Source organism: Vigna unguiculata, chromosome 8 (genome assembly GCF_004118075.2).
Source record: "Vigna unguiculata cultivar IT97K-499-35 chromosome 8, ASM411807v1, whole genome shotgun sequence".
Classification (NCBI taxonomy): domain Eukaryota; kingdom Viridiplantae; phylum Streptophyta; class Magnoliopsida; order Fabales; family Fabaceae; genus Vigna; species Vigna unguiculata.
The window spans coordinates 30937742-30955416 of NC_040286.1; the positions used below are offsets into that span (position 1 = coordinate 30937742).

Sequence of the window (17675 nt, forward strand, 5' to 3'; positions counted from 1 at the left end):
ATAGCATTCTTTCTTTATATTGGAAATTCCATTAAATTGGATTATCACACGTAGCAGACTAATTAACAATGAATTATGTTTTGTATGTAGAAGAAAAAGCTAGATGAAGCTGTCCAAAAATTCACAAAGCTTATATTTTCTGATCTTGGAGTAAAATGCATTTTTCAATTCCAAATTGGAGAACCTGGGACCAATAGAGAACTACCCTAAGTTATCTACTCTAGCATTGCTGGATCTACCACAACTCGAATTCATATGGAAAAGCCCCACAAATTTTCTGAGCCTCCAACTGCTTCAAGTTTTCCATGTGGATAGATGTCCAAAATTGAAATCCATCTTCTCCCCTACCTTTATTAGAAGCTTACCAGTGCTGAGACAACTAGAAATACTCAATTGTGAGGAATTGGAGCAAATATTTGATTCAGGGGATGCTCAAGAACTCAAAAGTCTATTTACTTGTTCCTAACAAGTGTGCTTTCCTAAACTGGAGCATATCAAAGTTCAAAAGTGCAACTTGTTGAAATTCCTTTTTCAAATTTTGAGGCTGGCCATTTTCCCACTAGAAATTTTGAAAATACGAATGTTCTCGAATAGAGAAGATTTTTTCTTTTGAATGTGAAGCTTATATTGATGGTAAAGTGGGGAGGGACAAAGATAGCGAACAAGTTCTGCTACAGAACCTGGGAAATATAACACTCAAAAGTTTGCCAAACTTCAAAGAGATTCACCATGGATTTCAGTTCAAAGATGAGGTTGAACAGATCTCCAGAATACTCTCCAATTATGGGTAACATTCTGCTAATCTCACGTCTTACTTTTAGCCACAATTACTGTGCCTTCAATTACCATCTTGAGTGAAATTCTATTTTGTTATGAAGTTTTATATTCATGACACATGATTTGGAGCTACTCTTGCTCTAATTTCCTCCAGCTATTTTCATTTTTCTTGTTGCAACTCTTGCAATTGCATGTTAGAGGTGTTTTTTTTTAGGAATAACTGATGTGGAAATGTTTGTCATCTGTTTGTACATTTAAATATTTATTTTCTTATATCAGATATGTAAATATATAATGCTACAATAACTGTGCAGATTAACTAGGAGCACATGATGAAAGCCGCTTTTATTCAGAAAGAATAAATGGATGGACAATGCAGATCAGAGTAGACATGGTGTTGACAAAAGTGTCGGCAATTATAGCCCAACTGATGTAATTGGAATAGATTTGATTTAGCAACAGTACTATTTAGAAAATATTTCAGTCTATGTAAATCACTATTGTAAAAGGAGATAGTACGATGACTGTTAAAATAAGGTTAAAATATGTAGAACTTACCACGAGCGCCATAACATCATTTGAACTTTTATCACAATTCTTACACACGAAAGATGTCAACTTGCTTCTCCATAGAGCTGTGAAATGACCCATTTACCGTTTTCTTCTTCATCTTCTTCCTCCACCACCAGCAGACACCCCTCTTCCCATTTTTTCTTCCTCTACCAGCACCGACACGCCTTCCTCCGCCTCTACCAAAGGCCCTCCTTGTTCCTCCACTCTTCAAAGTCAACTTTTCTTCTATCTCCACCTCTTCCGACACCCCTCTTCACCTTCACTGAAGCCTTTCTTCTTCCTCCACTTCCATTGGCGCTCCTTCCTTCACCTTCATTGAAGTCCTTCTTCTTCCATCTCTATTGGTGCCTCCTTTCTCTTCCTTTACCTCCACCAAAGTCCCCTCCTTCTTCCTATATCTTCACCACCCGCACCTCTTCCTCCACCTCCACCAGCGTTTCTCTCTCGACTCATTCTTCACCTTCAATGAAAAAAAATGTATATTCCAAAAATCGTGTAATATACATTCTTGTATTTGGAAATCACAGTCTAAAATATAGATTTTATATTCTGTGTATTCCGGTACAATTTAAAATATAATTATATTTTAAAATGTATAATATAAAATATATTTTTTATCTTTTATTTTATATTTTATATTTTAAAATGTATAAGTCAAAATATAAAATTTGTATTTTGAATTGTTTGTTCACAATCTTTTATATTGTATTCTGGTAATGAATGTATTAAAAGTAAAAGACAGAAGACATTAAAATTATAATTTTAAAGTGTCTGAGGTGCACAAAGAAATTATCAAGGTGCTGCCTACGTATCATCCTGAAATTACCAATGGCCTTTTTTAATCATAAACATAAAGTATAACATAATAATATTAATAAAATAAATTTTTCCGTCAACAAAGATTTAAAAGTCTTGTTGCCAATTTATACTTATTTTCGCAGAGAAGCTTCAACAAATATTTTACTACTAAATATTGATTATTTGTGGAGAATCTTCGGAATCAGTCCAATACTCAAACTTTTCTATCAAATAAAAGTATTTATCTAGCACATTGGTCTGAAATAACCTTTGTTCGATTTTAGACTCTCCAATTGGAATGGTTCGTGTTTTAATTCTTTGGGTTTTCAAATTATTCGTATTGTCACCCCCTCTCAATTCATTAACATGAATGTGTAGCAAAAATATCATTGATCTGTATACAAAAATCAATACAAAGATAGTGGTGTTTTGTGAGAATTAGGTAAGTTTGGCAAGAAAGATGGTTGTAATTTCTGTGTGCAGGTGGGTGAAATGGTGAAGGTAGTCACCGGAAATCGGAATGCAGAATAGGGACTTCTGGAGAGTTTGATCCAGCGTAGGAGTGGGTGGTGGAGGATTTGGGATCCGGATTTTTGTTTTCGGATGTGTGATATGTACTTCTAAAAAAAATCTGTAAACCATTGATTTGTATATCCGGGAAAGATGGCTCCGAAAAGTGAAATCTGGAAGAAAAAATTTGATTTTTGGAAAGTAGGTTCCGGTAACGTATCCTGCATCCTCTTTCCGGAGAATGATTTCAAGGCTTTACCTCACCATCTCTCCATTAGAACACGCACAATGAAGTGGGATAAAAGAGTTAAGATTAAATTAAATAACCTATAGATTACTTTTGAAATTTCACATATTTGATAGAGTGCAGGAAGTAACCCCTCATAATTATCTTCCAAATATAGTAACTCCTAAGAGCTTCTTGAATCTTGATGCAGACGACAGGTCCTGTTTTGCACATGTACTTTGCTCTTGAAAGCTCTCGAGGAAGGTTGAGTTTGGTCCCGATTGCATGCTTCCGTTGTAGCACATTTGTAGTTTCTGTATCATAGTTGTGTGACTAATGGGAACTAGCAACTTTTACGTTAATGTCTTGTTAGGATTCAGGGGTAAGCATGAATTATTTGCTTCATTCATAAATATTTGGAGCAACATTTTAATAAATCCTGATCTAACGTTAATGTCTTGTTAGGATTCAGGGTTAAGCATGAACTATTTGCTTCATTCATAAATATTTGGAGCAACATTTTAATAAATCCTGATCTAGCGTTGTGTGCAAAAAGCAGTACAACAGGTTCCATCATCTTGCAGTATTCATAAATGGAAGGGTCAAGATTGCAATCTAACAGGAGAAAAATACAAACATACAATAGAAGTGTTAATGATACACTCCATGCATATCCGCTTTTTATATCAATTTTTTATAAGTCATTAGCTCCAACATCATGCTTTCTTTCTGAAATACTTTGGTGCTGGCTTTTTTCTAGCATTCCGTGTCACACATTTGCTTGCTTCTTCAACCTTTTCTAACTTGTCATCAGCATCATGAACAAAACTTTTCTTTTCTAACTCGCCTGAATCGTCAATTTCATTGATACCCCTTGACTTCATTGTCTTGTTTGACAGCTCTAGAGACACTCTTGGTTTCTCAGTTTTCATTTGCACTTCCCCTTTCAAATCTGCAGTAGCTAGAGGCATAGATTTCTTTTGTGTTTTTCTCTTCGAGATTTTAGTTTGCTTGGTTGGATTTACACCTTGTGGGTTGACTTCTTTGTCAATATGCTCTTGAGAACTCTCTGATTCATTAGTTTCATATGCTGCTGCTTGTCTTGGCTTTTTAGTCTTATCTGACTTAAGGTTACATTTAGCTTTTGGTACTTTGGTTGCATGCGTATTTCCTTCTTCAACTAAAACATCATTTCCCTTCTCTTCAACTAGATCTGGAAATGCTCTAACAATATAAATCTGCAGCAACATGTTAGGCTCATTATTTCTTGTGACACATTTCAGTTCACGTCATATACTAAGCATATCTATAAACTAAAATCCAATAGCTGATTTCAGACATCTCATAACAAAGCTGAGACAAGTTATTCACTAAGTTTGATGTGGATAGGCTCGTTAATAAAGCTATCAGGAGCTTTGAATCTTGGGACTGACTATTTGCATGAGTTTGACTAGACTAACGGGTATCCAAAAGTGAATGTAAAAGACCACAATACTCCTCCAGAAGTTTAGAGCGGAATTAGAGATTTTTGGAAGCATATACACTCACTTCTCAATCAATAAAAATGATTGATGGAACAGCATAAACCAAGTCTTTGTGTCGCTGATTTAAATTCAAAGTTCTACATATTGGAACTAGAAAGTGATATGATGAGTTCCATACACTAATCACTTGTAGTTGGTAAGTGAAATAATATATCATGAAGGGTTAAGAAAAGCAATTATTAATGTTTAAGGTTTATCATTAGATAGAAAATCTCTAAATAATCAATAGCTCGGAATGTTTAATGTTTAAGAAAAATGGTCGATACAGAAAAAAGGTACTCGATAGTTAGTTCGAGATGGAAATATCAATGTAAAGGGACTCACACTTGAGGAGGAAATCATTAAGAATCTAAATCTCACATTGAGTAAACATAAGAAAGTTGAGCACTATATAAAGATCAATGTCCATAAATCAATTGTCTTAAGGTTTTGAGTTGAAAGTGGTGTCAATCCCTTCCATGTGAGTTGAACTCATGATCATTGGTGTTGTATCTCTCTGAAAATCTTCACTCGAAAGACCCAACACTATCTTCAGGGGAGATATCCTTTAACCTTTCTATTAAAATACCAGTTTTCTTTCATGCTTACCCCAAAAAACCCTCAGATATTCTTGAAGTCATGATGATAGGAGAGGCATAACACTTTTGGGGCTTTAAAATATTGATACAAGAGTGCTAAAATAAATTACCTTAAATCTCGAAGCTTCAACCAATTCAAAAACAAGGGCATCTCCATCATCCAGTTTATGATCCAACGCAAATGCTCTCCAGCCACCGCTTAATCCAGCTCTGTTGCCTATGTAAACAGCCTGGTATTCTGAGCCCTTTTCATCTTCTAAAACCATGTTATGTACAGTTTTTGGAAGATGTTCCTCACAAAACTTGGAAGGAAGGCCCTAGCAGAATAAAGATAAAATAATATAGCACGAAAATTAACTTGTGTTACCTTTATTAGCAATATGATCAAAAAGAACCAGCAGCAGATTATGTGCACGACATAAAGAAAGATTTTTTGAACTACAACCTACCAACCAAAAGCAGCTATAAACATGAGACCGAACCATTGACTTGATAAAACAAGGATTTGAAGAGTTCAAATCGGTTTGGAGTTCTTCTGCAGCCTCCAGAGCACAACGTCTTTCCTCTTCTGAAGCTTCTTTGATTTCATCTAAAGGTCTCACATTGTAACTGATAATCCCATAACTTGAGTTATTAATATTTGATGAGCAATGTAGAAAAAATCATTAGGTAAGTAAACCACCTTCCCCATGTTGAAGAATTTGATCTTGACCTCTTCCGCGAAGCTGGAAGATGTACGTTCACCTGTGATACAAAGAACATACACAATGTCAACTACACATTCATGCTAGACCAACACCTCGGAAATAGAGTGACAAAAATCAATTTTTTTAAACCACATATAACACCAAAGACAAATATGGATGCTCTTTCATTACCATACCTAATCATTAAGAAATAGATAAATTGAACGAGATGGGATTAACTAATAAAAGAATTAGGGGAATTGTTGGGTACTTCTGAATGGATGATTCTCTCATGCATGACTCTAGACAAAATCTGCATTCACCTTTGAAAAAATGAGGATCCAAATTTAAGTAAAGTAGAAAAGTAGAGCAATCGGAAAAGCTAGAAATGATCAGTGTATTTATTATGAACGAAGAGGTATATATACATGATGAAAGAAGAATATACGTGTAACTAAAAGAAAGCCAACAGAAAATGTAATAGATAAAACAACTACACTGACAGAATCATTACTATTAAAGTTCCTTAAGCTACGAATGGATATTAAGCATTTCCAACTTGGAACATGTAGTCTGAAACACAGCGCGAGAAAAAGTCTTTGTATATTGTATATACATCAGGAAGTTGTAATGAAGAAGAGACTAGCAAAAGCTTAATTACTTGATGTTACATATATTTGGATAAGGACAATAATATCATGACTCTCATTTATTAATTTTCATCTTTACTTCTTGACATGGTTTAATAAGAGTCATTGATTAATATATTCTTATTTTTTTTTTAAAAGAATAATAACTCACACTAAGTCACATTAGGAAGTAAAGGATGAAAGTCAAAAAATGGAAATCATATTATAATTTTCCTTTGGATAAAGGGTGTATTTGGATACACGTAGAGAGAATTGACGGTACTTGATGTGAGCAAATCAATTTTGGATAATGGAGAAGTCAGGAGGAGTTACTTCTGTCGGTGTGAATTTGTTATCTTGAATTGATTTTAGAAATTAATTGAGTGTTTCCAAACAGTTTATCAACCTAAATTGATTTTAGAAATTGATTATGAATGTCTCCACCTGAAGCCAAACATGCACAAAGGTCTTGGAAAAGTGAAGAGTAATCTATATTTCTGGAAAAAAAAAAATCATGCCACCACCAATAAAGAAAGCTTGTTAAGAGTAGAAGCATTTCACTCATCCAATGTAATAAATGTTGGCATATTTCCATCAACGTAGGCAGATGCTGTTAAACCACACAATCAGGCGTCTTCCATCATTTTTTCTTTGTGACGTGCTGTATGTATTAAAAACATCAACACTCAACTATTGGTGTGTGTGCGTGCATTTTGTCAACAGATAGTATAATCAGTGGTACTAGTTTAAAATAATTCATTCTCCAACCTAATTTGAATCTTTTATTCTTTCTTGGCTCCCATGTTTGTTGTTTGATCCTGCATTATAGTAGTTTGAAAGACAATATCACTTACATCTTCCGTGTACGAAGGAACTGGGTTCCGAACACGTGAAGATCGTCTAAGTTCCACTTCAGGATTTGTCTTCTTTGATTTCGGTTTAGAAACATGATGCTGCACAGGCACAAATGGAAAAAAACGAATCCAATGAAATCCAGGTTCTTTGCTGAGGGTAAACAAATAAAATACAACTTTACCTGTGTCTTCTTTCCAGACCTTGTGATCTCGGTCAAATTTTTTGAAATCCTTAAAATTCCCAAGTCCTTGAGAGAAAAAAGTAAAACCAACAAAATTATCGGTCACCAAAATTCAAAACAGAAAATAAATAGAAAACAAAGTTATGCACATTTCAACTCAAACAAAATGAAATCTATTTTTGCACAAACATACCTATGCTGCTGACAAAGTGTAAGATATCATAAAAAAATGAGAAAAGAAAAATGTCCAGTAATGCAACAAAATGGTGATTACCTCAAATCTCTTTTTATTTTCTTCAAGTCTCAGTTTTCTAGCCTCTTCGTAAGTGTTGGTTGTGCGGCGCGTTGCCATCTGCTGATGCACAAGAACAATGCAACTACTTACATTAAATGTTTTGTCACCAAAATAACTCACCAACTATTATCCATTAGAAACAAAAATGAGCCTGATTTCTTTGTTAAGAGTTTTTTTATTGTCTTCTGCTAAGAGTTTTTGTGTACTGTCTTCTTCTCCGATGAGTAATAAAAAATTTTACTGAATTCAAACTCAACAAAAATTCAGTGACATGTTATAAAAAGACAACAGTTGAGAGCTTTTTAAGTTTTTTCAGTTCTTTCTCTTGGTAATGAAAAAAATCTAAAATCACTTCTGTAACGGTAAAATCACTTAAATGGGTCCAGCACAGATTAGAACAGATCAGATTTTTATATTTTGAGAGGGTGTGAAATGTATTAGAGTGCAGCTTGCACACAAGACATAGAACCCACGCTAACAGATTAGAAGAAAGGCTGCAAAAAGAACTTGAAAAAAAGAAAAATAGAGGAAAAATTGTCATTACCGGAACGGAAGAGAAATGGAACAACCAATGGAGTGAACAGAACTTGCTTTGAGATGGAAGGAAGGAAGAGAAGTGGAACATGCGCTTTGGGAGGGAAGCAGGAAGTGGCAATTGAATTTTCAAATTTTCCCGTGCTGCGGCTGTCGACTTTAACCCTAATAAAAATAATAATAATAATAACTATTGCCGTTAATATTATATTCATACATAATAATATTATAATATTATTAAGGTAATATATATAAAATAAAGTTATATTTATTAAAAATAAAATAAAAAGAAAGAAAATAATAAAATAGTTATTGGTAAATAAAGAGAAAAGATAAAAATAAGAATTTATTCTTTCTGCACAACTGTGTGTGGGGACATGTTTGTCATTTGCTTGTACATTTAAAACTTTTTTTTCCGGCAATTTGATTCCTACACCTATCATTTCTTCTTGCACCTCATCAATTCTCAAAAATGTATATTATTCTTACAAGTAAATATTAAATTCTTGAACAGGATTTTCGAGATAGGATTTCTGAAATTTCTAAAATAATATTTTTCAAAATGAAATTTTTCATTACAGAAGTTTCAGAATAAAATTTTCTAAAGAGATTTTTGGAATAAAATTTTTGAAATGCGAGAAATACTTTTTGAAACATTTTTTTCTGATATATTTTCGGAACGCATCTAATAACATACTTTTTGAAATGAAATTTTCAAAGCATGCATGAAATTGGTTTTGAGAACGGCTTTTCGAAACAAAAAAATCAGAATGGATTTATTTATTTTCTTTCTTCTTTTTTTCCTTCCTCAGTTGCGGAGTGGCAAATACAGAGGCGGTGATGACAGCAGTGGCGATAATGATGAAGAGTATTTAAATATTTCACTTGTATTGATGAGGTGTAGGATTTTTCTGGATCAGATTTGTAACATATATTTCTGCAACTCGTATTTTCTTCTTGCAAAATCCAAAGTCTTATAGTGAAATGACTTGGTTAATCCTTAGAATAATTAGAATTAAGGTTATCTTTTAAATTTGCATTGCGAATTGTAAACTTCAAAATATAAATTTACAATACGGATTATACTATTTGAAATGTAAATTTGGACTATGAATTGTCCAATTTAAAATGCGTTTTGTGTTCTAGATTGTCATCTAAAATTTTATTACAGATTACACAATATAAAATGTAAATTTACAATATGGATCATATAATCTAGAATGTAAATTTTCATTACAGATTATACAATTTGAAATATAGTTTATATTTTGGATTGTTTTTTAAATTTGTATTTTGAATTGTATAATCTAAAATATAAATTTTTATTACAAATTATACAATTTAAAATGTAATTTGCTTTCCATATTTTTTTCCAAATTGGTATTATAAATTATACAATTCAAAATGTAAATTTGTATTACGAATAATACAATTCATAATGTAATATGTTTCAGATTTTCTTTCAAATTTGCATTATGAATTGTAAAATTCGGAGTTTAAACTTGTATTCTAAATTATATAATTTAAAATATTTACGAATTGCATATGTGAAACTATAATTAAAACACACACAAAAATCTTACAAAAACTCTATGTATTCAAAGAAGTTGTGGGTCCCGCACCAGAAAATTCATGATTAAATGTTATTCTGTTTATAACAAACTCAATAGTTAGTTTCTTTTTCTGTTATATAATTTCTTTCGATGTTATTCTATAAACCAGCTTTCTATAGTAATAAAATTCAGTTTCAGTTTTCTTTCTTCCTTTCTTCTGAATTCTGTAAACCTTCTCATTTTCTGTCTGCATAAACATACTTCTACGTCTAAGTTTCTTTTGTCTTTACGAGGATGCATGGGTTTAAAACAGACTGGCGTGAAATTTTAGATTTGGACTTCAAATTTTAGGGTGTAAGATTTCAGATTGGCACGAGCACATTTTGATATTATGGCAGGATTTCAAATTTTGGATGCAACAATAATACGAAGAAGGGCATATGCCTTTTAAATAAATAAGAATTCTTTTATCATATTTAATTTAAGAGGGTAAATGAAAAGTGAGAGTGAAAGTTAAGACAAAATAATGACATTTATAAACAATGATACAAACGTCATATTTCAGATGTAAAAAATATGACAGATCAAAAAGTGATTATTAAAAACGTCATTTTACAAATATGACAATTTTTTAAAGGATTAAATATGTTTTTTTTTCCTTAACTTTGAGTGAATTTTTGAATTAGTCTATTTTAAAACTTTAGACTAATTTAGTCATTCATCTCTCGAAATACGTGGATTTAATTCTTTTAATCAAATTTTGTTAGGTTTATTTGATGTTTCGTACGCATTTTAGAATTGTCAGTGCCACGTGACATTGCAATGTCATATGTCAGTGTCACTCAGACGTCATTGTGTTGATTTCGATTTAGTCTCATAAGTGTCTTTTTGTTTCAATCTAGTACTTACTTATGTGTATCTAATTCAATCTTGACCTAATTTTTTTTTAATAATTAAAATTCATTTTTTATAAAATTAAAAGTAATTAAGTATAAAATTTTTACAAAAATTAAGTATTTGATATTTATATTAAAATTTAGTGGTAAAAGTCATTTTATTAAGTCATTTTTAATAAAAGAATTAGTATAACATTCAAACAAATAGAAATTTTGGTTTAAAATTAGTAAGAGACAATATTGTTCTATTTTGGAAAAAAAATAATTAACAAAACATGAGTACTTAATAAAAAAGTAATTAATAAAGTAATATGTTAAAAAGTCATTTTTAATAAAAAATATTAGTAAAACATTTATACAAATAATAAATTTGGTTTGAAATTGAGAGAAACAATATAAATATTAGTACTTAATTTTGTAAAAATATTTACACTTAATTAGTTTTAATTTTATAAAAAATGGATTACAAAAATATTTTACTTATTAAAATAATTGGAAAAAAATTGAATCAGATACACATAAGTAGGTACTAAATTGAAACAAAAAAACATATATAGGGACTAAATTGAAATCAACACAATGACATCTATGACATCTGATAGTGACACTGACACTGACACGTGGCATACACACAGGGACCTAACACGTGACTTTTTTTTTTCAAAAATTTTAAAAAAATTTAAACAAAATTTAAAAATAAAAATTAAAAAAATAAAAATAAAAAAACCACGACACGTGGCACGTTGATTAACGACGTTAGTCAACTCCGTCTGGAAAGGACCTAATTGAAGCATATTTTTCAAAAATTAGAATGCAATTGACACTTTTTTAAAAGCGGATACCATATTGACACACCTGTACCAAAGTGAGTATCATCCGAGTAATTATATGAAGTTATTTAGAGAGGAAAAAACGGATGAACTAGTTTGTATCATTTACATAATATACCACATTAAACATGCATGAAAATAAATAGGGTGGGATTATAAAGACTTCCCTCTAAAAAATATTATGCTAAAAAGATAGGGGAGGCTTTCCTACATTGATGCCATTTGTTAGGCCATCTCTCTCTCTGGGCTCTTCATTCCTGTCTTGTTGTATTTATTATAGTATATAAAGTGGATCACATTAATAATGTTAATTCATATAAATATAATACATATCAATTAAGAGGGGTGAATTTGTATTTCAAGATTTTAAAAGTTTTAGATGATTCTTGAAATATTTTTCAACCTTTACTCGAATGCTCTAATCAACTTACCAATGCAATGTTAGTGGATTATTTCAAACAACTAAAAATAATCGAAAATGTGAAAATAGAAAGAAGACAACAATTTTTATACCGTTTCGATTTAAGATGAATCTACATCCAGTTTTCTTCTAAACAATCCAATCTTCAAAGATTTTCACTCTATCAGTAGAGTTCCAAGAATTACAAGATCATCTAAAAATTCTAGACTCTAATGACCCAAGAACTTGATTCACTAATCAAGAACTCTCCCTAGATACAATCACACAATTGCAACTAAACATTTACCTACACAGTGAACAACGATGTAAGGGAATGTAATTCAGAAATAAAAAGAACAAGTGCACCTATTGTTGTGAAGAAATTAATTTTGGTCCTAAATGCCAAGCTTGATCTCCCAATATTAACTTCATCCTTAGTCTCTTTGAACACCCAACAAAGTAATCTCTCAAGATTCTCGAAAATCCTCTTTTCTCAATCTCTTAAAATCAGGGTTTTGATTCTGTGTTTCATATTTTAGAAAATGAGTTGAGATTTGTTTAAAAAGGTATTCTCTGCTGCTGAGATTAATAGATCAGAAAATTTACCTAATCGATTATTAAGGTTAGACTTTGAATGTAGTAACTACAATGCATCTCATAATCGGTTAAATAAGTAGCTAATCCATTAATTAGTTTTGTAAAGCTTATGTTTATACAAATCAAGATTAGATTAGTTGATCTAAGAAGTTCTAAGTTTGTCTTACACAGATCCTAAGCATTTACTACCTATTCATATGAATGATTACACCTATTTCTAGTGACAAAGCTTGATCAGGTTACATGACTTTGGACATCGTCAAGGTCAAGACTTTAGTAGAGTGAGTAAGTTCCCCCATTCAACAATCTCCCCCATTTTGAACTTGTGAACTTTTCTTGTCCTGACCAATGAACAATTTCACAACTTGAAAATTTTCACTTTCTTTCTTTTTTTTAGAAAATTTCAAATTCTACTATTTTTGTTATTTAAAATACCTTTTAAAATTCCTTATTTTTAATCTCCGCATCCAAACATGTCATTTTCTTTCAAAGAATTTCAATTTTTTTAAATAAATGAATTACTCTTTTAAATTGTCTCATCCAAATACACCATTAGACTTTTGAAAGACTAATGTCTTCCTTTTTATTGATTTTATATAGATGTAGATAATGGACGTGTCAACAATATAACGCCTTGTTTTAGCTCATGCAATTGGAGATCTTCATAGAAACATACAATTGTATATTGATCTTTTATTCCTTGTATTCATACCACAAATGAAGGTTAAACTTGAGAACTTTACACTTATTCTACATGGCCTTCAAACGTACTTAAGGCTGAGTATCTGGAAGTTTGCTAAGAACCGAGTGTTCTGGTTTGTGATCACATTCGAAGTCTAGATGAACAAATGCTCTCTCAACTTCTGGAAGTTTCTCTAGCTTTATCTGAAGGCTCTCTCCAATGGCATGTGCTTTTTTTAAGGGTAAATCCTCCGGCAGTTCTATGTCAACCTGAAACCAATTGAACCAAAATTACAACATCTTTTCTTTGTCAGAACATATGAAGTTTCATACATATCTAACGTAGAGCAGCGATCAGCAAGTTCAAATATATAAGATTAGAAGAAACTAGAAGAAATGAGAACCATAGCTCTCATGATTTTTCTTTTCATGTAATGTCTGTATTCACATTATTTTTCTTTTCTTATATGTATACATTTATACCTCCACAAAAATAGAACGCCAAATGTGTAGGCGCGGACAGTGTCAATGCGCTTAATTTGATGAGAGTGCATTACAACAAGATATGTGAGCTTCTGCAGAACTTCAGGTGATGCAGATTGTCCCACTAGTGAAACTGCAAATTCAACAAAATGAAACCTCAACTAAATAATTTTGCATATAACCATTCATGTTTACTTTACTATATATTAAAAAAAAAGGACAATTTTGTTGCAGTTCCTGTAGTCAACTCTAAACGAAATTGAAATTTCAATTCTTTAATGAAAGTTTTTATCCTAGACAGCACAAGTTATTGAAGCAAAACTCAGTTCTGGTTAACAACACTAAAGCAAAAATACTTAAAGAACTATGTCTAAGTTTTTTACCTGCATTTTCCATCACAGTGCCAGACCAATTTGTGATAGTGTAAATTGAAAGTAAAATAGCACCAACCGGGTCAATCCACCAGTAAAATTTATCACCAAGAACAGCTGCAACTGATCCAATCACATTTGTTACAACATCAAAGTGGTGATCCTGCAAGTTTGCATTTGTAAGATGTTACAGAAACCTCTTGATTTAGTTCATTATTCATTGAGCAGTTTATTATCAAAAGAGAAGGACACATACATCTGCATAAGCACGGACAATTTTGTTTCCTGAGCTTCTACAATAAAGCCAGAGTGCAAGCTTCACCAGTGTTGCAAATATCATAACGGAGTACAACCATACCAGTTGATCATAAGACATCTTCTCAGGAGAACTGTTTTCTATTAGTTGTTCTATTGCTGTGATTAGTACCTGAAAGCCTGTAGAAAAATATATTACATTTAATCTTTGTGTTTCGTGTGTCCAAATGAATCTGTCCCTGGACTAGTGCATGTTCTGTAATATAATCTATGCCAAATCATTTAAGATTCTGGAAGAAACATCAATATGTTTGCTAGGACAGCTTACAAAATTAGGTTCATGTTCTCAGATTCCAGTACAATGAAAAAATGTGTTTGTTATGGTTGTGGTGATGTTATTGTCGTGTTTTTGTTGTTATCACAACCGTCTAAGTTAGTCATAAGACAAACCTACCTAGGGCTCTGATACCATTAATGGGATTTATTTTTAGAGGGCTTCATCAAGGAAATAGTTTATTTTATATATGTATATATGTGTGTAACTTTAGTCTAACCACCATAAAGATAAATACCATTTTTAACCCAAAATCTCGTGATACCAGATTTATGAGACTTTTTTCTTATATAGTGTTTGATGGTATCATGTCTATCGATTATGACTTAGACTCGTACTTAAATTATTTTGGACAAACATTTTTAAATAAACCGTTTGGAAGTAAGGAATAGGCCAAATCAATTCAGCTCACCAAGTGTTGCCATGACTGCAGCAAAGATAATTATTCCCACTGGCTGCACCCGCAACTTCCCAATTGGGTATTTATACATATTTATGTTCTTCATTGCAAGGTGAGTGAACCAAAGTATGCCACCAGCTATGAAGTCAAGCAGAGAATCCAATGTTGATGCTGCAACAGCTATTGACCCACTCCTTATAGTCACATAAATCTGGATGTGTATATGAATATATAGTTATTTAGCAGACAGTACAAAAAGCTATGATACATAAAACAACAAACATTAAAGGAACTTATACTAATCAATTGTCAGAAACTGCTTCGTATGAATAAACAAATATATATATACATCACATTAATATATCACCTTCAATGCCAATAAAGCTGCGTTTGCATAATTAGAAATCTTCATTGCTCGTTCATGCTGGGCTTGTTTTTCAATGTCTTCTGCATCAGTGCAGTCCAATGTTACTATGGAGTCAACTTCTTCAAATGACTTCAGAGTAGCAAATTGCCTTTCATAATACTCTTTCTCTCCTGTAAACATAGAAAACATATAACTTCAAAGAAGATAAAACTTTATGCTTTGAACACAGATCATGGCTCTATGACAAAGTAAAGCAACTAAAACATTGAATCTACAAAAAGGTTGTTTTGAATGTATGCTTAAAAGACTAAGCCATGGTACCATACAAGTCTAATATTCCCAGAGAGATACCTTGGGTTAAGTGGGTGGTATTGGAGAAATGATGATGAAACTCAAAGGGAGACTCAAAGTCAAGGCCACAACGGACCTTATCAGGAAGCTTTGACAAGAAAGTTGTTCTAAGGGAGTTAAAAGAGTTTCCACCATGGTTCTGGTTGCCCAGTAGTGGCTTTGAATTGTTATTCTCATCCATTCAATCAAAGATAGTACTGGTGCTAGTGGTAAACTATGCACCAATGTCCAATAATATATACACAACTTACAATGGTTTACACAGCTTTTGGATTTTGGTTACTTTTTAACATTAGCACACAACCCTTATAGAACCACCCATCATGCTTCTTGGTGCTGTTCATACAAGCTTTCGCTTGTTGAGAATTTTATTCAAATGGGGAAAGTTGCCATTTGACCAAATAATAATGAGACTCGGAAACAAGCATGCTGAATGCTGCATGCCCCATGTTGTCACTGCAAAGTGTCTTGCAATTGTGGTTGCAGCAAACTATTAAAATTTGGAAGGTTTGACTTATGCACACATTAACTTTTTTTAAGTTGCAGTTGAACCAAACAACGGATGACGAAATGAAGGGTAATTGATCTTCGCTTAAAGAAACCATTTTTTAGTTGACTAGATTGTTCGCTTCAAATCATAAGTTACACCAATTTCATCCCTTAATCATTGAAATTGAAACCAAACTTATCATTCTATCATTAAACTTACAGCACTTTCTCGTTTTGAAAAACAGAATCCAAGTAATTTCTTGAAAGATTTAAACTGTTTGTATTCTACATATATGTGGAGGGTAGTATAATTTAAAGGATAAAAATAACAATCTGTTTTCCTTTATTTTAGGAAGTTTAATTTCAATATGACAGAAGAACTTAATGTCTTGTGCACTTTTTAAAGTTGAGCGTTTTATTTTACAACTATAGCAACCAGGAACTTAAATATAGAATCTTTAACAAAGTGTTTTTTAACAAAGTTCTAACAAACTTTCCTATTTAGGTAAAAAAATATTATTCTATTACTTTATTTTAATTAAAAAATAATAAATTAATCTACTTTAATTTCATTTTTAGAAACTTTATTAAATTTGTCAAAAAATAATTTTATCAAAAAATAATTTTCCTTCCGAAAAAGAGCAAAATTACTTAAACCTCCTACCACTTGTCCTTTTCAATTTTATGTAACAAGATACATCATTTTTTTCTTCTTTCTTTCTTTTTTTTTTATCTAAAATAACACTGCACGTTTTAAAAAATTGTATGTATTAATATTATCAACTAAAGCTTTTGTTTAGAGTGATTTTTAGTTATAAGTTTCACCAATTTCGAAAACATCAATGAACTGTTTTTAAAATATAATTTTTGTTTTTGCTTCTCTCATTTTTAGTTAAAATATGATTATGATGCCCATATGTTGGTGTAAAGAGAATATACTTTTTTAATACAGAAAAATCAAATTGTAAAATAAAATCCTTGGTTTTAAAAATAAATCTAAGAATGGATAGAAAACTAGCTAACCTCATGCTTGTCACACAAGATTTTTTGTTTAAAAAATTACATCCTAAGATTATAATCACTTTGAATGTCTTGCATGTGTTTCGAAATATATTGCAATACTAATCATCAAAATTGAGGCCTTGTCATAAATATCTCATGCCTGCAGAAGTGCTGATGACAAGTTTGTTGATAAGATACTTTTCTAGATGTTTTTCAACTCTATTAATGAACAAAATATCATTTTCTACTAATAAGATCGAGCAATTAGTAGTATAACCAGACCACTCTAGATAATATAATATCTAGTAGTGCCCGCCAAAATAATGAAGATAACAAGTGTCCAATTTTCTACTAATAAGATCGAGCAATTAGTAGTATAACCAGACCACTCTAGATAATATAATATCTAGTAGTGCCCGCCAAAATGAAGATAACAAGTGTCCAATTCAGATTTGCATCGTTTAAAATAGACCCACTGAA

General features: G+C 31.7%; 2 protein-coding genes across 2 annotated transcripts; both read right to left on the bottom strand.

Annotated features, from left to right (window-relative positions):
- Positions 1–3452: 3452 nt before the first annotated feature.
- Positions 3453–8331, bottom strand: LOC114193951 (putative B3 domain-containing protein At5g58280). Its single transcript, XM_028083957.1, has 8 exons — positions 8197–8331; positions 7632–7712; positions 7358–7423; positions 7176–7274; positions 5689–5750; positions 5456–5615; positions 5117–5323; positions 3453–4122 (listed from the first exon to the last, which is right to left on the bottom strand). Exons 1-8 carry the CDS (start codon positions 8275–8277, stop codon positions 3601–3603), a joined length of 1278 nt encoding a protein of 425 aa, XP_027939758.1. The 5' UTR covers positions 8278–8331; the 3' UTR covers positions 3453–3600.
- A 4792-nt stretch (positions 8332–13123) lies between these two features.
- On the bottom strand, positions 13124–16111 carry LOC114193832 (metal tolerance protein 4-like). Its single transcript, XM_028083777.1, has 7 exons — positions 15705–16111; positions 15354–15523; positions 14999–15197; positions 14254–14432; positions 14010–14160; positions 13627–13759; positions 13124–13413 (listed from the first exon to the last, which is right to left on the bottom strand). The coding sequence occupies exons 1-7, from the start codon at positions 15883–15885 to the stop codon at positions 13404–13406; spliced, it is 1023 nt and encodes a 340-aa protein (XP_027939578.1). The 5' UTR covers positions 15886–16111; the 3' UTR covers positions 13124–13403.
- Positions 16112–17675: the final 1564 nt, after the last annotated feature.